The sequence below is a fragment of the Canis lupus genome, chromosome 32 (assembly GCF_011100685.1).
Source record: "Canis lupus familiaris isolate Mischka breed German Shepherd chromosome 32, alternate assembly UU_Cfam_GSD_1.0, whole genome shotgun sequence".
In the NCBI taxonomy this organism is placed as follows: Eukaryota; Metazoa; Chordata; class Mammalia; order Carnivora; family Canidae; genus Canis; species Canis lupus.
In genome coordinates this window covers 22482108-22506920 of record NC_049253.1, presented here as the reverse complement: position 1 = coordinate 22506920, position 24813 = coordinate 22482108, and the positions used below count along the sequence as shown (strand labels likewise).

The window sequence follows — 24813 nt, the reverse complement described above, 5'->3', positions numbered from 1 at the left end:
AATTCCTGATAGAGCTATTGCTTATTTATAGCATTATTTTTCCTATACATCATTATAACCAGGGCATCACAATTTTAGTCTCTAATAAAATCCATTATAACATAGAGGTCTTTGAACTGTTTAGCCAGAAGTTTTGAAACTGGTTGCAGTGTACCCAGGATTTTTATTTTGGATGCTGCTCTTAGAAAAATCAATCACCTTTCAAAATAGATTGTTGTAGCCACACTGATGGCTTTGTTCTTTGAATTCCATGAGCCTGAGGATAGTATTGGGCCAATGCATCAGTCTCTCACCATCATGGCTTACTCCTGTACAGTGGCTTCACACTAAGAGAACAGAGAACAATAAGCAAATTGTTGAGCCCATGGCACTAAGCCATTGCCAGGATCTCTGCTGGTTTGAAACACACACTACACAAAAGTGACTTGTGGTGATCACTGCAGTTGAAAGGGAGATATAAAAAATAAAAAAAAATAAAAAAAAAAAGAAAGGGAGATATATTATCCCATTGTGTATTTCCCAGGATTTAAAGGGGAAAATGTAGATGTAATTTTTAATAACTTTACATTAGTTTTAAAAACTGCTTATCTATTTAAAAATCTTTTAAAAATGATTCACTTTTAAGTAATTTCTGACATTTCTAAAGTAAGGGTGTAAATGCTGGGTATAATGTGTTTACTTTTTTTGAAAGATGACTGTAAAAATCTTAATTCTGAGAAATAGTTTTTATTATTCAGTAATTCAAAATATTATTCAAATACTTGTTAGGATTTTCTCCTATGGGAATATAGGAAACACGTATTTCAGCTTGGTGAGGGAAATGAGATTTTCCTTTCTAAAACATTGATTATGCTCATAATCTTTGAGTATCTTACTTATTAAACACAGTTGAAGAAATCAATAGTTTGATAAAGAAACTATTTGATATAACGAAAAGTTTCGAAGATTGTATGGATTAAAATATTTATTTTCTTTCATTTCAGCCACTTGTAGGAGACTTAAGTAAACATTTCAGATTTACAGAGGTTTACTTTCTTTACTGTTTCTTTAAAATAGCATTTTCTGGAGGGTTTTTCCCCCTAACTCCAGTTTTAAGAAAAAAGGTTTCCTAAATAAATAAGTATTCTAAATAGATGAGTATGTCATACTTCAAAGGGGTATGGACAACAATCTGCAGTTTTTTTCTTTAGGCATTTAAAGGCTCTAAGAAGTTCTGTGATTAACATGCTTATTTTTGTTTGTTTTTGTTTTTTGTTTTTTGTTTTTTGTTTTTTGTTTTGCAGGCATCAACTTTAATAGGGGCTGACCTGTTTGGGGGGCTGGGAGTGTCCCCTGATCCCCTTTCTGTTCTTGTTGGGAGGGACGTGTCACTGGGATTATCTGAAACCAAGATGAAAAAAAAAAAAAAAAAATGAAACCAAGATGAACCATCAACTAGGGAGCTGCGACCACCCTCCACAGCCTCTGCCCCGCAGCAGTTAACATGCTTATATAACTTTTAAGTTTCCCAGATATCTTTGGTAACAGAACCTCTTTTTTTGTTTTGTTCTTTGAAAAGTAGTTTTCCATGAAATATACTTTGAGAAATAGTCTTACTTGCCATAAAAAAACACATGTACATTTTATAAAACAGAAAACACACAAAAGAGAAAAAGCAAATACTATTTGTAGAGAGCCTTTACTAAAATGTTAGTCTATTTCCATCTGCTTTTTTTCATGCATTGACCATGCTGGATATGCTTTTTTATCTCTTTTCTTTTCAACTGAATATCATAAAGTAAGCATGTTATCATGCAGTTCAGGATTCTTTCAAAAAATGATTTTACTCATTGGATGTTTCACCATATGGTTATATTGCAATTAACCATTTCCTCATTGTTTATTTAATTGGTTGTTTCCAATTTTTCAATATTATAAGTTACACTGTAGTTAATAAATATACATAAAGTCCTTTCCACATATCAGATTATTTCCTTATGATATATTCCCAGAAGTTGATCATTATCTCAAAGGGCACAGGGCTTTCTTCAGGGCTTTTTACAAATACATGGCAAATTATTTTTCAAGAGAGTTGTGTTAATATATAGTTTTTCCAGCAATGTGTAGTCTCTCAAACATTATGTATTAACATTAAAAAAAATCTCTACACACGAGAGCAAAAGGTGGAAAGGTGGTATATCTTTTTATTTTGTTATTTTATAATAGTAAAAATTGGATTTTTAAAGCTGTTTATTAATTTTGCTGTTCATTAATTTTATAGATTTCATTTGTCATGTATTTTAATTTTTCAAACCACAATAGTTTTAGTGTCCTAAGAGTATGTAATTATACTTAAATATACACTTAAATAAAAAATACATTTAAATATAAGTACACTTAAATATTGATCTTTTAAAATGTAACTAATGCATGTTATAGGTACATATATACTGTGTGTGTTAAAATGTTTTTCCAAATATTTTTAATGACAGCAGTTTGACTTCTCTTCACTCCAAAAAGCAAAACGACACTCTAAAATGAGGGCCATTTTAAGTACAATGGTTAAAAAATTACATGGCTTAAATGAATACCTGCATGTCGTGTGACAGAGTAACTTTAAAGGAAATCTAAGTTTTAATGATTTTATGACTCATTTGGTGGTTATTTAAATAATTAAGCTCAAGGAACTAATTTTTATTGCATCTAGTGTCAACTACTTTGTTTGACATTTCATTATAAGTAAGTATTTTTTCCTTACAAAATGATGTTTGTGTTTTTAATGTGTAGTGGACCCAATTCTGGAATTTTGAAGATGTGTTATCCATTTTTTTTTCTGTCATACTTCAGGTAGTTGCACTTGTGAAATTTTATCAGAAGGCAAGCAGGGCTAACAGATTCAGGTTTCAGGTTGTAAGTTCATTTGTGAATTCAAGATTTCAAAGCAGTATTTTTGCAGACTTTCAATACATAAAGTATTTTAGGACTCATTATTATTCTGTGCTTTCTCAACAAAAAAAGAGGTTGGATTCCAAAATTAAGTAAACTAACCATTCTGAGGTTCTTGTTATTGTTGCTAACGTTGGTTAAGAACGTGTTAACACCCTGAAAAAACTAAAGGATTGTTTTCATAGACATAGGATATATGCATTCTATTCTGTTTGGAAACTTGGTGACTGTTGAACATCCAGTTCTTTTTATAAATTGTTTATATGTTTCTAGAAGAGTTCCATACACCTTTAAGTGTCCAAATGAAAAAAAGAAACCATCCTATTATGGCAGACTTCCAATAATGTCTTGGGTGGTTTTAATAAGTAGATCCTCTGTGATTACATCTCATTGTGAAATTTCAATGAAAGGAAGATTCCACTGTTCTGTACTTGAACTTGTTTCCTTTGCTTATTATAATAATCCTAAAAGCTAAAGGAGAATTTGTCTATTTGAGAGTACACATGGAAAGTTACACAGCTTTGCAGAATATAATTCTATATTGTAGTAACCGAATGTTAGCATCCATTGTGGCCTCTCACTAGGTTAGTCAATTACTCAGTCAGTGCTTGCCCTAACTAATCAAATTAGTTGTTATTGGAAAATTTGGTTGCTGTTAAAAATGTTGATTAGAGTTCATTATTAAGTTATTCTCAGAGATCAAATATCCTATGCTACCTTCTTCCTTCCATTGGCGATCTGTTATCTAAGTAAAACAGTCTCATGGTTTGAACCTTTAAATTGTTACACTTATTATTTACCTACTAGGTTACATTTCTTAAATTTTGCACTTGATGTCTTATCTGCAGCCTTGTGTTATAGGAGGAGTCACATTGCTTCTGGCATAATTAAACATAATATGTACCTTAATACTGGGTAGTCTTTAAATTATTAGAAGCTTTCCCAATCATTTAGTTACTATCCTTGGCTGCAGCTAGTATATTATAAAATAAAGAACTGTCAGCCAGCTATATCCTAGTAATTTACTTACTCTAAACTTTGAAATACGTCAAGTAAAAAATGGGGATAAGGGTAGTTGCTATTTTGGTTATTTGTCATGGTTATATGCAATAATTGCTTCAAATAAATTATTGTCACTATTAGTCCATGCTAACCAAAGGGACAGTGATAATACAAAAAAGCATATATTGAAAATACTTAATTTGAATTTGGAAATGGTTCTGTATTCATGGAATTTTGCCCTTCTTCCCTTGTTCTCTCCTTTGCCACACTCATTACTGATGACCTATTACATGCAGGCAACAGTACTGATACAAAGAGACAAATGGAAGATGGTTATTTCGTTCACTGAAAATATAGCCTAAAGAAGAATTTACAGTTGAGTTTTACCATAACAAATATATTACCTGGCATAAGCATTTAAGAACATAAATTCCAAATAAATACTCATTTGGTGACTCAGTTCAACCAGAATTTATTCAGTATCTTCATACAGTATCTTACAGTGTGTAAGGGTATAGGTACTTGTAGCATTTGAGTTACATGAATTAATTAGTAGATGATGAATAGTCAAGACTATGAATTATGAAACTATAAATTCTGATTATTTAATATATTAAGGTATATACTAATAATTCCATTAATAAGATATTTACAAAAATTTATATTTTTTTCTCTTTTTCTTTATTTTTTTTTCCCTTTAGGGCATCTGCCACACCCAAGCCTGAGCCAGTTCCCGTTCAAAAGGTGTGTTTCTTATCTGGTATCACTAGGTACCACTTGATAGTCCCTCCTGAATCACTGCCATTTCCATTCTTATCTTAGGACATACTGACAATTAATAGTTTCAATACAGTTTTCCTTATGATTCTTTTCTTTTAAAGATTGGTGGTGGTGCAGGGGGGAGATGGAAATCAACACATACATAATTAACATCTGTAATTATACCAGTGTTATTAAAACATGATTTCCAGTGCCATTTAGTATCTAACTAATGTCCTTTTTTTTTTTTTTTTTACATTCACATTCAAATTGCCTATCTTTATTCACATATTTTACAGAGAATAAATAAGTGGTTACTAAAAATGAGTACCTCAAGTCTTTGGTAACATTTTATTAGTGATAGTAATAAGTTTTTAATTACATTTTCAGAATATCCTGGATTCAGTTATTGGCAACTATGTTTTTTCTCTCATATACATCCTCAAATTGTCCCAAACCGTTTTTCATATACACCTGGCTTATACTTTGGGGGATTTTCTCCTTAATTTTGTTTGTGCCTTTCCAGTGAATTACTTATATTGATTTGCTGAGACATTAAGTTACTTTGTCTCCCTCAATTAGCTTTATTATTTCTACAAGATTAATTTAGATCACTTATTTTTTGTTTTTAATTAAACATAATAGGGCCACCATTGTAAGTTTTTAAAAGAATTTTTCTTTTGGAATGGTAGGATGAGTAGGAATTTGTTCTTGAATGTCACAGAAGCTTAACTTGTTTTTGTTTTTTAAACTTCACACTTTCTTTGGGATAGAGACTTGCAAACATAAATTATGTTAATTTTAGGAAGAATTGACTTTTCTTAGTTAAATTTTCTTTGACAAATGGAAATAAAGAAACCTCTAAGATCGTTTTTTTTTTTTTTTCCTTATGTAACTATTAACTATTTATCTTGGAAAAGGGAAAGAATTTTATTCCATCTCCAAATAATATCTCAAAACATTCCAGAGAAACAGGTGGATTGTTGAGATTTTTACTTTTAAGTTGTATCTTCATTCAAAATAATTCATTAGAATGTGCACATTTCTGAGTTAGATGAAAATGATTTTATTCTCTCTGTTTTAAATTTTTTTAAATGGAAGACTTGGAAATGTGCTGTTTTTTCCTCATGATTTAAATAATTGTACTCTGTAGAGTAAGCTGTTTGAAAGATGAAATTGTAATCAAGACTGGATATTTTAAAATAAATGTTTTTGTTAATGATATTTTGTTTATTGTGGGGTATTTAAAATTTTTTCCTTTTGGAAAATTAAAGTGTCTGTTGACACTTATGATGGCATTTAGGCTTTTTGATAGTTTTCCTATTCTAGTTACTAAATATTTTGAAACTTTTTTTATTTTTATTAAAAAAAAATACGCTCATTGTTTGCATCTGTGGTATGCATGTTGGAACCAGTTGGCATGCATGTTATACTCATTTTTTTTTTAATCTAGAAACAAGTAAAGTTTGGGCTGCTAACATGATTGTGTTTGTCTTTTTAAAAACTAGCTGTGTGTTCTTTTCAATGAATCTATTTTGCATGTATTTGGTGTGTTTTGTGTATGTTTATTTTTATTTTACATAGGGAGAACCTAAAGAAGTAGTTAAACCTGTGCCCATTACATCTCCTGCTGTGTCCAAAGTCACATCCACATCCAACATGGCCTACAATAAGGCACCACGACCCTTTGGTTCTGTGTCTTCACCAAAAGTTACATCCATCCCATCACCATCGTCCGCCTTCACCCCAGCCCATGCGACCATTTCATCACATGCTTCCCCTCCACCCGTGGCTGCTGTCACTCCTCCCTCATTTGCTGCATCTGGACTGCATGCTAATGCCAATCTTAGTGCTGACCAGCATTCATCTGCACTGAGCGCTGGTAAACCTGCAGTTAATGTCCCACGGCAGCCCGCAGTCACCAGCGTGTGTTCCGAGACTGCTCAGGAGCTAGCAGAGGGGCAGAGAAGAGGATCCCAGGGTGACAGTAAACAGCAAAATGGGTAGGTGGCCAAGGGTGCTTTCTGCTCTTCTAAAAACTCTTCTTTCAGGCGATTTCCAGGAAATCATTTACATCCCCCCCAAATCAGCTGTTCTTTGAAGGAAGGGAGATGAAGTTTTTATTTGCTTCATTAACATGTAGCTTTATATTATATACATACAGCACTTGCTGCAAGGCAATTATAGGTTAATCAAAACCTAAGTATGTATTTTGACATGTTATGAACCGTGTAACATACTCTGTACCTCTTTCTCCAAGTCCTGGCATAACATGGAGCAGCTGGCAGTTATAATGCAAGGCAGATCTTGAATCTTTCTTTCTCATTTTTTCCATCCTTTTATTAGTCACCAAAAGTTTAAACAGAGTTGTGTCAGCTTATGTATCTCACCCTAAGAAGAGAGGAAATGAGGAGCTTGTAAGAAGCTTTTTTTCTAGGAAGTAGTCTTAAGACAGAAAGCAAATTTAGTTTTGACTCATGTCTATGTATGATGCACTAGCTTAGGTCAGATAGCCAGCAACATTCTTTTCAGATAAGCTTAAGCTAGAATTTAGTCTGTAAAAGCAAACAGTAATGACAGAACAACAGCATCAAGGGATGCTTCACAAACAGAAGCACAGACATTGTAAAAGTTTTTCTAAAATAGATGGATTTACAGAAGTGGACACTGAATATACGATGCCAGTGGAAGTTTTGGAAAATCTGTTCCTTATGATTTTTTTCTTTTTTGAGGCATTTAAAAAAATTGAAGTGCATTTTCAGCAGCTTCCATTTATACATGGTCATTTTACTCTGTTTGGAATTCAGTGACTATACTTGAAGCCAAAGTCATTTTTATGATATGATTTTGATCAGATTTATTGTTACAAAAATGTACTTTAAAAGGAAAACAAAGGGAAATCATCTGCATATATGATGGTTTTAGTAATGCCAGTTCCCAGGAAAATATAATTAAAATAATTGCGTGGATAGGTCCTTTCTGAGATAATCCCTTCCGAATTTTAATTCATGTAATGAAGGGCCTGTGCTTTCTGTAGCAATGCTGCCATGGCAACTTTGGGGCTTTGAAAAAGACGGTGGCAGGGCTCCAGGCTGCTGCTGAGAGAAAGAGCAGGAGGTCTGGAAGAACCGCTACTGGTCCGAACATATGGTTTTTGTGGTTGTGGGTGGCTTTTTAAAGTTTTGACATATGTATTGAGGAAAATTAGTGTCCTTCAAAGAATGTTATTTCTTCTTTTATTTGTGGAAGAGAAATAGTATGTAGTGTTGAGATGTGTTTGGTTGTATTTTTTTATATGTCTATTTTAAGATAATAGATTTTAAAGAAATCAAAGTAGATATTCTGAAAAGAAAGATGCTGCCTGTCAACTTGTTGATCCCATAGAAAACTACAAGCAGAAGTTTATTATGTTTATTAAACTCCAGTTTCAGTATTAAAAAGTCCACTGGAAAAAGTGTCTGAACAAACATATTTCTCCTTACTAACATTTCTTGAAATTTTATAAGATAATCATTGTCTTTTTTTTTTAAAGAAAAAAAAATCCATCTACTTTACTGATTCATATAAGGTAGTCTTTTTTTTTTTTTTAAGATTTTATTTCTTTATTTGAGACAGAGAGAGAGAGAGAGAGAGAGAGAGAGAGGCAGGCAGAGACACAGGCAGAGGGAGAAGCAGGCTCCATGCAGGATGCAGGGAGCCGGATGTGGGACTTGATCCCCGGATTCCAGGACCACGCCCTGAGCCCAAGGCACCAGGACCACGCCCTGAGCCCAAGGCACGCACTAAACCGCTGCGCCACCCAGGGATCCCCGATAGTCTTCTTAATAGAAACTTATAGAGGTAAAAGTAAATTCAGGTTATGGAAAAGTATTACATTTAAAACATGAAAATATGAATATAAATCTTAAATTTGTGTTTTATAAGTACAACTTTGACTAAACTTAAAATGATTTAAAGCTTATTGTTTTCAAATTGAAACTGTAGGCAGTGGTGTAGTAATAGGGCCTCAATGATGGTTTTTTAATCAGTGGACATGTGATTACTGGGCATGTGCCTGTATCCAGACCTGTGCAAGAGTGAGGAGAAAAGGGATTATTACATTTTTGCATCATTAACAAGAAAGTTATGGCTTCACATTTGTAAACTGGGTATAGATTGCTTTCAAATGTTGTCCAGATGTTAGGACAATGAAAACTTGATTACTCTGAAAACAAAATGTGGTGCCTTTGAAATTCTAAGATGAATTTGCAGTTGCCATTTCTCTTACTACATTAAAGAAATCAAAAATAAATCACACACTTTACTAGTTAATAATGTGTCATTTTGAAGAGTAGATGTTTTGTGGTATTGATGAATTCATTTCCTTCATCAGGTATCAAACTGTTTTCTGAAATCATTGTCAGACTATTTACTAATTACGTGATTAGTACATTTTTCATATTTTTATAATATTACAAAAGATCTACAACAAAACTCTTTCAAAGTTGAGAGTTGTTACTTTTTATTAATTATATTTTTATTTTAAAAATAACATATGCCAGTAACTAAAAATTAAGATTTCAAGAGGGTATAAAGCTAAATTCTTAAGTTGTTTTTTTCCTCAAAGCAGCAAGATTATTAGTCTTTACGTGATTTAAAGTAACTGGCTAATTTGCCAAATTGATAGGTGTCTCACCCAAATTTATACAGGATTAATAAACATAAGACACAGTAAGTGTTTATTCATTATGCATTACTACTGAGAGATTTTAACTCATTATAAGGTATGATGAAATCTATAATTATGTTGATAGTTTTAGAATATTTCTTAAAGATACAACGTAAGTGTATCTTGTTTCTTATGAAAAATAATGAACAAGGCACTTTATGAAATTTTTAATCTTTCTTCTGCATATACAAATTCTTGATCTTAACTTGCTGTTTTCCTTACTCCTCTCCCTCTTTACTCTACTTAGAACAAAATGGGACTTTATATTCCAAACCAGAAGGAAAGCTATTTTGCATCAAGTAGTTTAAATAATTTACCTTTTCCCTTTCTATATGCCCTTGCATTATAATATGCCACTGCTTTCAAGAGGTAAGTCTTTCATGTATCCTTTATTAATTTAAATTTTGTTGGACTGCAATTTCTTCTAACAGTTCCAATATGTTCTTTTGAAGAACCTGGCCTTGGGAGATAGAAAATATGATGATATGGTAGTAATATTTTTAAATGCTTTTCTCTTTACAGAAAACACAAGTGACAAAGTTAGTATCCACATTACTGGAGAGGAAATATGGTGATTTATATATGAGTAAACAGCATGAATGTGTCTCATTTTTGCAAAATTAAGTTATATTTTGCAAAGCAGCTGTCATTTATAAAAACATTTATTAGTGTTTTCACTAAGTTTGGTTTGCATTGCTATGTTGTAATGAATTGCTTTATGGTAATAAATAATAGTATTTAACTTTTGTCATAAAGTACATGTGGGGTTTGCTGTGTAGTGGTTTATAAGACATAATGCTTGGGGAAATGCAATTTGTGTCAGTCGAGACTATTAGGAGACAAAGAGAAAGATACAAAAGAAAGCATAAACATATATGGCACTAGTAAATAACATATGAAACTGAATTGTTTTCCAAATCCATATAACAAACTGGTGTTTCCCAGGTAAAGTCTCTGAAGAACCGTTTTTATTTTTTTAAACAATGTTGCTAGAAGTTTTAGACCTCTACATGTACAGTTGTGTGTCACTGGATGATAATATACATACCTCTGAAATTAGTTAAGAGAGATAGTTACTGACTTATTAAATGTCATAGGTAGTTGGCATAGACATTGGGAAGCACTGTGGTATACCTTTAAAACCTTGCTTTTGTGTCTGTTTTTGTGTGTGTGTGTGTGTGTGTGTGTGCGTGTGTGTCTTGATGGTACACTGACTGGTGATTAACAGCCTTAAAAATAGTTAAAAATTACATTAGATAAGAAATTAATTTTGTGTTATGATCAGTATGAGCATGTGCTGCAATTTATCATCACAATGTAGGTTAGAATTGGAAATATGGATGGAATATTTAACTGTTTTAGACACACCTGAGAACTAATGATCAGGTATTAGAACAATTTTATTTTAGGCTGGGTGTGGTCCCACTAATTGAATAGTTCCATGTTATATACATGTAGGAATATAGCACCCAAGTATACTAGTGAAAGATCTCCAAGCCCTAATTTATTGTTTAAATTCTTTTTTTAAAATATTTTATTTATTTATTCATGACAGAAAGAGAGAGAGGCAGAGACACAGGCAGAGGGAGAAGCAGGCTCCACACAAAGAGCCCGATGTGGGATTCAATCCTGGGACTCCGGGATCATACCCTGAGCCGAAGGCAGACGCTCAACCGCTGAGCCACCCAGGCGTCCCTGTTTAAATTCTTATACACAAAGATTTTGGCTAGTTACTAGATTCCAGTGTAACAAACAATTTGGCTTGTAAAGAGGAAAAATTGGGCCTTGGAAAAATAAATTTAAGCATTTTAAGTTAAATATATATATATTTTTTAATTCAAGGTTCAGATACATTAATTATTACTATCCATTGTCCTAGGTGTTTCTAAATGCATTATGTGATTTAATTCTCATTTGAACTTTGAAGTGAGAGGTTACTTAATTTTCTCATGTATCTTGTAAGTGTTTAAGATTCAAGCTTAGATTTTTTGAAGCCAGTTTGACATGCCTTCCTCTGCATCACCTGACTGTGACCCTGGCTTTTTTCTGTTACTTTGAATTTGCATTTATTTTTAAATGGGTTGAGGCAATATGAATGAATAATGTGCATAATCTACAGTTGGGTTTGATAGTAATTTTTTTTTATAAGTTAGGGGATCTAACCTAACAACAAATCTGTATTTGTATGGTTTTCAGAGTGCTTTCAAATATATTAAATGTATGCCCTTACCAGAAGTCTGAAAGAAAAAGAAATTGTAGTCCATTTCACTGTTCAGGAAAGAGAGGCTTCTGTAGATTGCCTGGGCACCTTGTCCTGGGCATAGGGCATGTGGGCAGCATAGCCAGGGTATGAGGCCAGGTCTTCTCATTGTCACATTGGCACAAATGCCTTCGCAGTGTATGATGTGCCATTCTACTTGGGCACATTTTCTGAAATGCTTGAAAGTATTTGTTCCATATATACAAATTGACATCTTTAGGTTGAAACCAATCAGATATCCACTTGTTGCCACTCATTACACTGTAGAATGTTTCCCTTCCATCTTCATGTTGATTCAAAACTTTTCCCTTAGACTTAAAAATGCTTAAATATGTATCTAAAATTCTGTTTAGGTTAGGTTATTTTGAAAAATTCTCTGCTATTTAAAATAACAATGAAGCAGAAAGCTTTGCATTGTGATTAGAGCAGAGTAAGTATCAGTAAATATTGAAGCAGAAAGCTTTGCATTGTGATTAGAGCAGAGTAAGTATCAGTAAATATTGAGATCAACTTACTCCTGCATCCCTCCCCGCCGTTCAGTGAAACTCGGCTCTCTGTAGAGTTTATGAAACTGACTTTGATATATAGGTAGGAAATACGGCTACAATGATACTGAGTAAGTATCAGTAAATATTGAGATCAACTTACTCCTGCATCCCTCCCCCCATTCAGTGAAACTCAGCTCTCTGTAGAGTTTATGAAACTGACTTTGATATATAGGTAGGAAATACGGCTACAATGAACAGTCTCAGCATTAAAACGGTAGGCAGTTTTTGTCACTGTGTTTATAATGAATTACTAGTTACTCTGACTAAACTTCATTTCAGGATTGATTCAGCAGTGTGTTGGCAAACTATGTAGTTTATACTTCAGTCATCTCTATCATAATGGTATATAAATACATTTGTTTTTAATGATTGAACAGTTAACAGGCTGTGTCAATGAATTTATATTTGAGATTTCCTTCTTCAGGTCGTATTATTCATGTAGTGCCTTTACTATATCACATCAGACATGCCTTTTTGGGTAATAATTAGGTCACTGATAATACAAAAGCATGAGTTCCTACAAATCAGCACTAAACTTACTGGGATTTGCTTGTGAATAAGAGTAGTAATGATGGACAGAGGAGAACATGAAAACTGAGTGGTAGCCCATTATTTATGATCCACTGTACTTCCTATATTCTCCATTATAATCACATTTTTAAAAAAATGAGAACAAAATCAAATAATATGTTATTTCTTTATAATATTTGATTCAGGATAATTTTTTTGGCTTTTTAGGTTTTTATCTTAATCTTAGTTAATACACAATGTTACGTTAATTTCAGGTATACAAATAGTGATTTGGAGAGTTATATTTTTATTTTAAGGATTCAGGATAATTTTTTATGAGATTATATTTGCTATTAATATATACTTCATATATTACAGTCTATTCTCCTCTGATTTTAAGCGATTCTAAAATGTTCTGTTTCTACACATTACATCTAACAATTATTTTATTCTCTGCCTTTTATTAGAAACATATAGGAATTTGGATACATACTAAAATAAATTTATATAAACCTAGAGATATTTTTAAATAGTGGATCTTTTTCTGTTAACAGTATAACAGAATTCTGACTAACATTTGTTCATTTTTGTTTGTTTATGTTTATTTTGAAGCATGACGTTTGTGTAATATCTTCATGTGAATTCATTGTTTTGAATTTCATTATTTCATTTTTTGTTTTCTTCTTTTTTCTCTTCCTTTTCTCTTCTCCCCCTCTTTTTTTTTTTTTTTGCCTCATATTTGTCCATTTTCCATTATCCTGGGAACATCAATGTCTTCTCTATTACATATTTTTTGTGTGTATTATTCCTCCTTCAGTAACCCTGGCACCGTGTAAGTACCTAATCAGTGCTTCCTTTTGTAATTTTCATCATTGTCTCTCTGTAACTTTCCATCTTGCTTTCAATTTAATACCACCAGCAAACCTGGTTAGTGTCTTCTTCATGCAAGAATTTTCAAATATGTTAAGGAACCTAGGAAACATGTTTTTCATGGTAGGGAACGTCATATAAATCAGTGGGTGTATTTTCCACTTCTGCAGTAGAAAAAAAATTAGTAAGCCGAACCTTCAAGAAGATAGATGAGTATTGTAGACAGGGTATACTTGAGTTAGAGACATAGTTTGGGCCTCTCTTGGTTAGTATTCTTTTTTTTAATTTGAATAAAGTTGCTAATTGTGAATACCTATATTTTGAAATAAAGTATTTGCTTTTGATAGTTAAATTTATGTTCTAGCTCAAATATATTTTTTAAATGAAAACCATTGATATTACTCTCTTTTTAAATCATAGTCATCAGAGTTTAGAGTGTCAGAGCCAAAAAGCTAAGGTAAAAGTTTAGAAATTTCATATCACTTACCACAAAGCCTTTAAGCTGTGATGACTATCACAGAGTCTAAGGTGTACTGTGCTTTTTTGCAAGAATGTCATGGCTAAAAAGCATTCTTAAGTGGTGTCATTTTATTATTCCTAGTATACTTATTCTTAGCTTGCCACCACTGTTTTGTATTTTTACAGACCACACCTTTTATAGAAAATACAATAGTCTTATAGTTGAAATTGGCACCATTTAATTGTAAGCCAGATTCACTAATTATAGAGAAATTTAAACTTAAAGTTTGGTAGTTAAATATGAAGTTTTTCAAGTAATTGCATAAGATAAAGAGTTGTCTGTGTAGGAAATTATGTCTTCTAAGTGTAATGTGTTTATGAAGTAGTCTACGTATTCTAATATTTAAAATTCTCTTAAAAAGGGTTAAGTTTTTAGTAAAAGTAATTAGTAAAGTAATTAATAGTAAAATATTAGATATTTTACTTCTGTAATATTAAATTTTTACCATAAACTATAAATATCTTATGTATAAATATTATTTATTCTGTTCCTTATTTATTTTTAAGGATTTATTTTTTTGAGAAAAAAGAGTGCTCATGCACATGCATGGGGACAGGACAGAGGGAGAGAATCTCAAGCTGATTCCCTGCTGAGGATGGAGCCCCAGTGTGACTCAGTCTCACAACCCATAAGATTGTGACCTGAGCCTGAATCAAAACCAAGAGTCAGACACTTAACCATTGAGCCACTGAGATGCCCCTTATTCTGTTCTTTATATATGCGGATGACCCATAGTCTTAGAAAATGCATTACAAATAATGTTTTTAGTGATCATTAAAAAAACACATTATGTGATCATTACTATGCATTAGATACTTTGGGGAAAACACTTAACATATGTTATAAATCTTATTTATTCCTCAAAACAATTCTTTAAAGTAGATGCAATCCTCTTTTCTCAGATGGGTAAAATTGAGATTTGGAGTAGTTAAATGACTTGCATGAAACACACACTAAGTAAAGGATGTCATGCTTGAAACTACTACATGTCTGTTTTTTAAAGCCAGGGTTAATATTAATCCTATCATGTTCTTCACTGGGCAAAAACTCTTCTAGTATACTGAGACAGTTTTGGTAGTGTAGCTTATTAAAATGACAACAGTCCAGTGGCATTCTGATAGTGCTGTGATTTTCTAGCAATGAGTTACACCCAGGAGATGTTGCCACCCACATCTGATACTCTGAGCACTTTCTCTGCTTGGATCTTATGGCAATAGTATGCTGGTCCAGAGTTAGGCTCCTTTTTCTCTCCCGGAATTAGACTCATAGCTTCCAAAAGTTTGCATTTGTCTTGTTTTGGGGAGAGGTGGGAGAGAACTGAGTATTTGTTATGGTCAGTAGATCTTAGGCTGAAGTGTTAATATACATTATAAATTCCTTAATATTTCTTTGTTAACAGAAAAATGAACTCTTAGCAAACTCAGAGTTCAAATCCTTTTCACATAAATTATTTCATTTAATGCTTAGAACAATGCCACTTTGTGTGTGGTACTCTCATTTTATAAATGAAAAAACAGGCTCAGTGAAGTTGACTTGTCCAAAATCACGGATCTGTGAAATCATTGAGCCAGGATTTATATCTTGGTGTTTTGATAAACATTTTATTGGTTTCTCATATACCACAGTTCTTATTTCCTACACAGTTGACCCTGTGACCCTAACTTTATTTAGGATGAGGGGTATCTATACACATGAATGAGAAAACCATAGAAAGTAACAGTTCTGACCTTTTTCAAAATTGCATTTGAAATTGCTGACTTAGCCTGTACTAAACCATCCTTAGTTCCTGAGTGTAGTGAAGATAGGTTTTTTCTAATTTTGTGAAAGACGATACATTTTGACAACATACCGATATTTAATAGTGGTTGTGAATATAGTCCATACCTGTATTTTGTTAGGCATAAGATAGAAGAACAATACAAGTAATTTCAAAAAATTTTTAAACCCCTGTGAGTTTTTCAATTCTCATTATTTTCCGTCTTACTCTTTTCCTTTTTTTTATGGTGGAATCTCTCTTCTGCTGCCTTCTTCTGTCAATTAAAAGGAAAACCCCACCCAAACGGTAAACTTTCTCTTGAATAGATACTTATATGTACTATTATTTTATGTAAGCATATAAATACTTTTTTTTTTTTTACTAGTTTAAGAGAAAGCAAGTCTACTCTATTACAGAAGGATGCCTTTTTAAGAAAATTGAGACTAAGTTCACTTTCTTGGACAAGCAAAAGATATAAAAAAGAACATTGATATTAAGTGTATATATTATAAGTAATTTGGCAGAGGATATTTTATCCTTAATATAATATAAAATTTTTTAATTCTTTCCTTCCTTTTAATCCTAGCCCACCGAGAAAACACATTGTGGAGCGCAATACAGAGTTTTATCACATACCAACTCATAGTGATGCCAGCAAGAAGAGACTGATGGAGGACACTGAAGATTGGCGTCCAAGGACTGGAACGACTCAGTCTCGCTCTTTCCGGATCCTTGCCCAGATCACTGGGACTGAACATCGTAAGTGAATACCTAAGGATTTTAAGAATGTTCTTTGCCATAGAGAATAGCAATTAGACAGATGGGCAGTTATTGGAAAACAGTAATTTTCCTGAGTCAGTTTGCTCTTAAATTATGCCATGCATAATGTGGGTAATGTAAATAAGAAGCTAGCCCAGGAGAGTTGTATTGAAAAGTGTAGCAGTAGAAGCAGCAGCAGCAGTAGTACTTATTATAGTATGTAGCCAGTGACTGCAAGATATGGAATGTTTTTTAGTGGCTCTGTGCAGCTTGACCATATGGTATTAATTGGTACAGGTAATTACCTAAGTGATTTTTCAAGTTAAAAAAGTAAACTAATATTGGATATTGCTTATTATATTTCAGTGAAAGAATCGGACACTGAAAATACTAAGAAGGCAAAGTAAGTTGTCCATTTTTTTGGTACATTGAATGCTTTCCTTTCATGAATGGTCTCGGTTTGTTTTTTCACATTTTCAAGTGTAATGGTATGGCTTTTTGTTTTTGTAACTAGAAGCTAAGCATTTAACTTTGGTATCTTTTGTAGGACTTAACTGTGGGACTTAAAAAACGTACAGATTTTTATATTAATAGATATTATCTACATTTCACATAAGGTTAATTTTCTTTTGTAATTGAAATAAGTGGGCAGAAGAGTATATATGGGGATGCTTTTGCTAACACTACAGATCTCTGTGAATGAGTTTGTGTTGTCTTGTAGTAATTTTATTTTGGGCACAGAAATGGATGTTCCAGGAGGGCTCTATGGATTAATTTCTGTATTTTTAAAAATGTTCCACCCGTGAAATCTTTGCTATTAAGTACAATAGCTCAGTGAAATTAAGCTGTTCTAAAGCATGCTTTCTGCATGATGTACTAAGTGTAGAAACTTTCTCTTTCTTATGACTCTTCTATCACTTCTCTCTTCTTTTCTTTTCTTTTCTTTTTTTTTATTTCCACAGGGAAAAGATACCCCTTCACGTCTTTAGTCCCAAATACACAAAATTACGTGACTGGCACCATGAAGTTTCAGCACGTGCTCTTAACGTACAGTGATTTATGAGTCTTGCCCCCCAAGCAACCAGCATATACCTTTTCATTCACCTTTTCTTTTTTCCAACCTCATAGCAAAATCTGTATTAAATTTGCCTTACAAAAAAATAGAACCTTTTCTATACTTTTCTAACCATTTTCTGCTGTCATGAAAAAGAGGAAGATGAAATTGTTTTGTGCTAGTCAGTAGCTCACAAATATTAAATAAGAGAGCAAATTAAGAGACTCCAGTCTATTCAGTGGTTTTATATCTGTATCCTTTGTTATTAGGGTACTGATGTTGGAAAAGGAATTCTTTTTGTAAGTTGAATTTGGTTGGTTATGTGAAGCAGAGGTAGATGAGCAAATAATACCCTTGTCTAATTTGGAAAATATATCCTTTATGTTATTACATTTTGCAAGATTACTTTTAAATTCATTATTACATAATGTTCAAAGGGGGTTGTAAATTACCTTAAATAAACAAATATGAGGAGGCAAGATAAAACAGAGAAGACTTTATTAGAATAGAGTTTTTTGTAGATTTGGGTATTTTTTAAAGCAGGAACCATTTCAAGATGGCTATGAAGAGAAGGAGGCCCAGATTTGGCTTCTAAAAAGGAAAGAAGACAACTCTTCCCCTATTTGCGGTGGGGAAATTGAGTGTTCTTTTATTTGGTTAGCTTCAAAAATCCTATTTTCTATTGAAGGAAATCCTTCAAAACTGGTGGATGCTTTTAGGGTATAAACAACTTCAAGGCATTAACTAGTAAGAAATGGAAAAGATAATTTTGCTTTGTTTTTAAATGAACATAAAATAAATTATAAATGATTCTTTATGTGACATCAGAAATATACTGATATAAACTATTGTGTGTGGCTGCTGTTCCTAGGAAACTATATTTTGGGCAATATATGCAAGCTAATAATTTGACCAGATATGCTTTCTGTTTGTAATATAATGTATTATATATTAGTTCTAAATTCAATAAGTGCATTTTGAAGTTTGGAAAGTACTGTAATAAAGTTGCCTTTAACTTAGCTTTGTAATTGTTTTCTGTTTCTCTGAAGCTAGTAACAGTGTCATCCAAGACTTGTTACACTATCACTTGTGTAAAATAAATAATTCTCTTGACATTTCATTTGGAAAACATTTTTAATTTTGCAAGGCTACTAAAATGAGTGTAGAGTATGACAAAGCCTGTATATTTTTTTCCTGAATTATGTTATTTAACATAATATCTTATGTGAGTAACGTAAAAGATCAGACAGACTGTGGCACAACGTAGCGTTAGTCTTTGTGGAAAATGATTACTGAGGGATTTTGCCTATATTTGAGGCATTTTTTTTTTTATTTAAGGCATTTTAAAAAAGATTTTATCTTATTTTAATTTTTTTATAAGTAAGCTCTACACCGAGTGTGAAGTTCAAACTCACAACCCTGAGATCAAGAGTCACATGTTCTACTGACTGAGCCACCCAGGAGCCCCAGTTTGAGGCATTTTTATTTTTCCAGGTTTTTTACACTTTGATGTCACTATAGACTAGGACAACTGCCTGATAATTTGGAGAAACATTAATTTCAGTTAGTGATTGATTACTATTTAAAACTTTTTACACAAAATCTATTTAAAAATAATTCTAGGATTTATCTATGCTCATTTCCACTATACTTCATAATACAGTAAAATCTTTCTTTTACTGTATCAGATACTGCTTGTGGTTTTATGATCTTGACATCAATCCATTATTAACTGGCCTCTGTAAGAAAATACACTTTCTTAGACCAGGCTTTCCCATACCTGATAAATCTCATTTATCTCAAAAGATGATATTTGAAAGTGCATGGAATCAAATTCTCATGAAAATAAATGGTAGGTTAGAGTAAACAAGATATTTCCCACCAACCACCAAATTTCTAGAGTAACTACGGAGTGGAGAGAGAGAGCTACTAAAATGAGAATTTTAGGTAAATAAAAGAATTTCTCCCTAATAAAGACCAGTGAACATGTATAGAACTTTATAACTTAAAATAAGTACAGTTAAAAATAAGAATATAATACCTCCCTGATTAAAAATAAAGTATTTAATGTCTCATTGAAAGTGTACACTGAGATAAGTAGAATGATCCATATTTGAGTATGAGTATAAATGTTCAGCCTGAATCACAAAAGACATTCCATTTGACCCTATCAGAGGTTGAATTCTTACGTTCATTTAATCTTCTGGGACATCTTATATTCCTAGCTTAAAAGCTAGCCAAATATTGTAAAAGCTCCTTGCAAAAATATTATTATAAGTCTAGTGACCTAATTTATAGCTTATTTTTGTTTGTCTCTCTTATACAGACTTCTTTATTATAGGCTTGTTTTTAATGCAGAATTGAAAGTTAAGAATTTTCAACATTTTTACAAGGTTTTACCAGTTAGAAGATGGAAAGTCTCTCACAAAGTGAATATTTTTGTTACTTTGAAAAATATATTATTTGTGGAAACAGAAACACACTCATTTTGTCCATCCTTATACCCTTTAGGAAGAGAAGACTCATATAAAAATATGGTAGAGAGCCTATTTAATAAAAATTGTGATATTAAAAAAAATTGTGATATTAAGATAGTAACTGTCCCTTCTTTTATTCTGATTTATTCAGAGTTGTGGGTGAATTGATTTCCCCCGATGAAAAATTTAATAATTTTTGCATTTCTGATGTGTATTTAAAATCATCTAAATCACAAATACTCATGTATTGCCTGAGTTATTCTTTCACATGAAATAATTACTTAAATACCAGGTACAAATATGTACTAGGGGTTAAACAATGAGTAACAGATAAATATATAAACAAGGTGATTTGAGATAATTGTGTTACTAAGATAATAAATTAGTATAAAGGACATTTGGCTTAGACATGGAGGGATTACTTAAGTTGTGTGGACCTCTGAGGAGATGATCTTAATGCCATCACCTGAGAGAGGAAAGAGTCAGCCATGAGATGACTTGGGGTTACTGCTCAAGGCAGAAGAAACAAGTGTGGAAACCCTGAAGTAAAAAGGAGTGTGGCAAGTATACAGACCAGAAAGGGTAGTGTAGCCAAAGTATGGTATGTGACAGGAAGCATGCTGTAAAAATGTAATACATATACCCATAACTCATATTCCCCATATTATCCATAGCATTTTGAATGGGAAGTTGTCTTATATTTAACCACTTTCAAGAAAAATTTAACAATGAAGAACCAAAGAGGTTTATCAAAGTTTTATCAAAGCTAAATAAAGTACATTCACCTACTTAGTGTTGCTCTTGGCATAGTTACCAGTTCAATGCTTTTCCCACTAGACCCATTGAAGACTTAGGAAAAGGAAGCATTATTAGGGAGTATACGTTGGTATGTTGGTATGTTGGTAATGCATTTGTAGGGATCAGAATGCCCTGTAAAACAACATAAAGACATTTAAAAATAACACTTAAAATGTATAGAAACTAGACATATGATGCCTTATTCATAATTTAGTGAAGGCTTTGACAATTCAGTTCTGTCTATAAAAACATCAAGAATTCTTTGAACTCATTCCTTTTTGTTTATCCTATTGAAGAAAATTACTTAAAGCAAGTAAATATTTCCTTGCTCGTTCTCTCCAAAATAGACATCATTACTACAGAATAAGTAAGCAAGGAATGATAAATTTTTTTAAAAGATTTTATTTATTCACAGGATACACAGAGGGGCAGAGACATAGGCAGAGGGAGAAGCAGGTTTCCTGTGGGGAGCCTGATGTGGAACTCAGTCCCAGGATCCCAGGATCACAACACAACCTGAACCAAAGGCAGAGATGCTCAACCACTGAGCCACCCAGTTGCCCCAGCAAGGAATGATAAATTCTGAGTTTGAGACTCAGATTTGTAACTCTAAAGTTTCTGCCCCTGACTTTCCCACTTTTTAAAGATAGGAATTTAGACTTAGTGGTGGACACTGTGAAGCCCCTCCAAATACCACCTCAGTAGAGTACTGATGCCTGTTGCTATGTTTGTGTATGTGTATGTGTGCGTGAGTGTGTGCATGCGCGCGCATGTAGGGGGCACATAGCCTTCACAGGTCAGTCCCTCCACATGTCACCTCAACAGCAGATGCCCTTTACTCCAAAGCCACAGCTTTGTGGAGGCTGTGCATATGCAGTGAGCTGACTGGAGGGGTATGGGGTTGAAATGAAAAGCCTAGTCATTTCAGCCTAGGTAGGGACAACCTGGGAGGGTCATTCTAGCTTTTGTTGATCTGGCTTGAACCTCAGTTGCATGAATTCTTCTTGTTTCTTCATCTTCCCTTCATTCTCTCGGTCTTTGTCACCTCTGATCCCGTCTTCTTGAATTTTCAGCCCAGATTCTAAACAGCGTTTAGGGAAACCATTAAAATGAAAGATGAGGTTAGGGCAACCTACAAGGTGTATGGAGGTCAAAAAGAAGATACATGACTTATTTTTGCCTTAAGTAAAGGATGTTTATTTGGTGATTACATCAGAAGCATTCTAGGAGTAATGAGTTGGTAAAGCAATTTAGAAATCAAATACAGTCAAGATTATATGAATGAATCAGTGAAAAGCTTCAAAGTGGAAAATTAGGATGAACTCTGAGTAGATGTAATAAACTCTTGTAAATCACAAGCACTACTTAATATTATTATGATTTTGTATGTTAACACTTTTCCATATGCAGCATTTTAGAATAAAATATATTAGCCATTTAACCAGTCACTTAATACATTTTGTTTGAACACATCTACTGTTTTCTTCACATCCATAAAAGTTTACTTTCTATTTCCTCCTGGGGGAGATGTTGCTGCTGAGTAGCTTTTGGAAACATGTAGGCCAGGAGGATACCTGTATGTCTTGTAATGCTCTGAATCACTTCACAGAATGAAGTATGATCCTGCTCCAAATGCCCATGGTGTTCTAGTGAGAATGACTGGGCTGAAGGCAAATCCTCCCTCTTCCACGATTTTCTTATTCCTTTCTACAATTCCAACCATGTAGACTCACCCACAGTGTGCACCTCCATCTTCCACAGTGGCAATAATCTTACGTCTGAAGTAATATACTATATAATTTCTACTACTTCTTACCTAATTTGTATCATAGATATTTGTCTATATGTCATAAATTTTCAACTAGAGTATGGGCTCTTTGAAGACAAGAGTCTTAATATAATATAAATTAGAAGGAAAAGGCATTCTAACAGGCATAGTATTTCTTTCTGGATGCAGCTGTAACTGTAAATAAAGATCTATACATTCAATATATAAATGGGCATTTAATATAAATATATATATAAATACAATAAATACTTAAGTATACAGTATAAAAACATACGAATGGGCGCCTGTGTGGCTCAGTTGGTTAAGCATCTGCCTTTGGCTCAGGTCATGATCTCAGGGTCCCACATTGGGCTCTCTGCTCAGCGGGAGTCTGTTTCTCCCTCGCTCTCTCTGTGCTCATTCTCCCCCTCCCTCTCTCACTCTTGCTGTCTCTCAAATAAATAAATAAATAAGTCTTTAAGAAAAAGTAACATACAAGTGTAATTTGAAAGTAGATGTTAGGACTCTAAGATTCATCACTGGTGAACTGATTCTTCAGTTAGAAATACACTGTATTAGTCAGCTCAGGCTTCCACCTACATACCAAAACTAGGTAACTAGATAAATGACAAATTTATTTTCTAATAGTTCTAGAAGTTAGAAGTTCCAGACTAACGTGCTGTCAGGATAGCTTTCTGATAGGTCTTTTCTATCTGGCTTGCAGATGACCACCTTCTTAATGTGTCCTCACATGGCCTTTCCCCTATGGACACACAGAGAGAGCTCTGGTATCTCCCCTTTTTATAAGAATATCAGTCTTCTTAGATTAGGGTCTCTCTGTTATGACCTCATTTAACTTGAATTAACTTCTTATAAGCCTGTATCAAAATACTGTCACACTGGAGGGTTAGGTTTTCAACATATGAATTTTGAGGGGAAGCCATTCAGTCCATAATATATACCAGCGGCCTTTCTGTACTAATATCAGTTTGACAGAGTAGTATCTAAAAGTTATTCTTAAGGAGAGTCACTGACTTGGACTCAGTTAGAAGGATTGTTCATATTCTCTGTTGTGGTACCTCTTTTTCTCTTTTGGATAACAGGTGTTTGTCTCCATGGCCTATATCCCTAACTAGAGTATAAGTTCTTTGAACACAAGAATTTTGGTATCCTCATATTTGGCACTAGTTAGCACTAACTAATGGTTTCTAATTGCTTATCAATGAATATTTCTCCAGTTTCTTAATTGTTGAATTTTAGGGAAATTGTTAACAGCATAGTAAACAACTTTTAATTGAATATAAATTCAATAGAAGTCAAATTTTTATAAAAAGACATTAATATTTGTACAGTAGATAAAGTGGAACCATATCTAAATTGCTTTAAAGGAGAATTGTTGTGCTTTGGCAACCTAATTGGCAAAAGTGGTGATGCTTTCTTCCTGGTATTATCTGCTTGTTAAATGGCTGTGGAAGACACTTCTTCAAATTAAATGAAAAATTTGTTTCTTAATCCATCTTCCTTTGTGTTTTTGATCTGTTTCAACATGAATAGCTCAGTGACTCCTGTGATAATACACTACCTGACTAATTTTAGAAATGGGTATATGAAATGCTTAGATCTTTGATTAGAAAAACCAGTAGAAGGATGCCTGGGTCCCTTAGTGATTGAGTGTCTGCCTTAGGCTCAGGGAGTGATCCTGGGGTCCTGGGACCCAGTACTGCATCAGGTTCCCCACAGGGAGCCTGCTTCTCCCCCTGCCTATGTCTTTGCCTCTCCCTGTGTGTCTCTCACAAATGAATAAATAAAATCTTAAAAAAAAAAGAAAAACCAATGGAATAATTTTATCATTCCTAAGGAAATGAAGAAGTTTGAAGAGTCTAGTCTACAACATTTGACTGAAAAGAAGCAATAGCTACATTATTAACACATATTAATAATGAAAAAGCTCATAATAGTATGTGATTTACCAGAGTAGAGAATTATGGGAGGCTATAGGAAATTTCATTGAAAGATAACTTAAAAAAAAAAAAAAAACCTATATACCTAAAATACATCATTGTGTCAGGCACCATACAATTTATCTTAAGTTAAAAGGT

At 33.1% G+C, this 24813-nt stretch overlaps 1 protein-coding gene across 19 annotated transcripts in view; it reads left to right on the top strand.

Moving 5' to 3' along the window:
* Positions 1-24813, top strand: part of PDLIM5 (PDZ and LIM domain 5) — a 217666-nt gene that overhangs the window by 125727 nt on the left and 67126 nt on the right. For 5 of the 19 annotated variants that reach the window (XM_038582112.1, XM_038582104.1, XM_038582102.1 and 2 more), the window contains 6 exons: positions 4629-4671; positions 6598-6689; positions 13530-13544; positions 16147-16164; positions 16445-16617; positions 16984-17020. In XM_038582112.1, the coding sequence (XP_038438040.1) occupies positions 4629-4671; positions 6598-6689; positions 13530-13544; positions 16147-16164; positions 16445-16617; positions 16984-17020 (378 nt within the window). Of the gene's footprint in view, positions 1-4628; positions 4672-6270; positions 6690-9916; positions 9934-13529; positions 13545-16146; positions 16165-16444; positions 16618-16983; positions 17021-17579; positions 18692-24813 lie in introns of those variants that run through there. The other 14 variants (XM_038582109.1, XM_038582111.1, XM_038582115.1 and 11 more) reach the window with 8 other exon arrangements.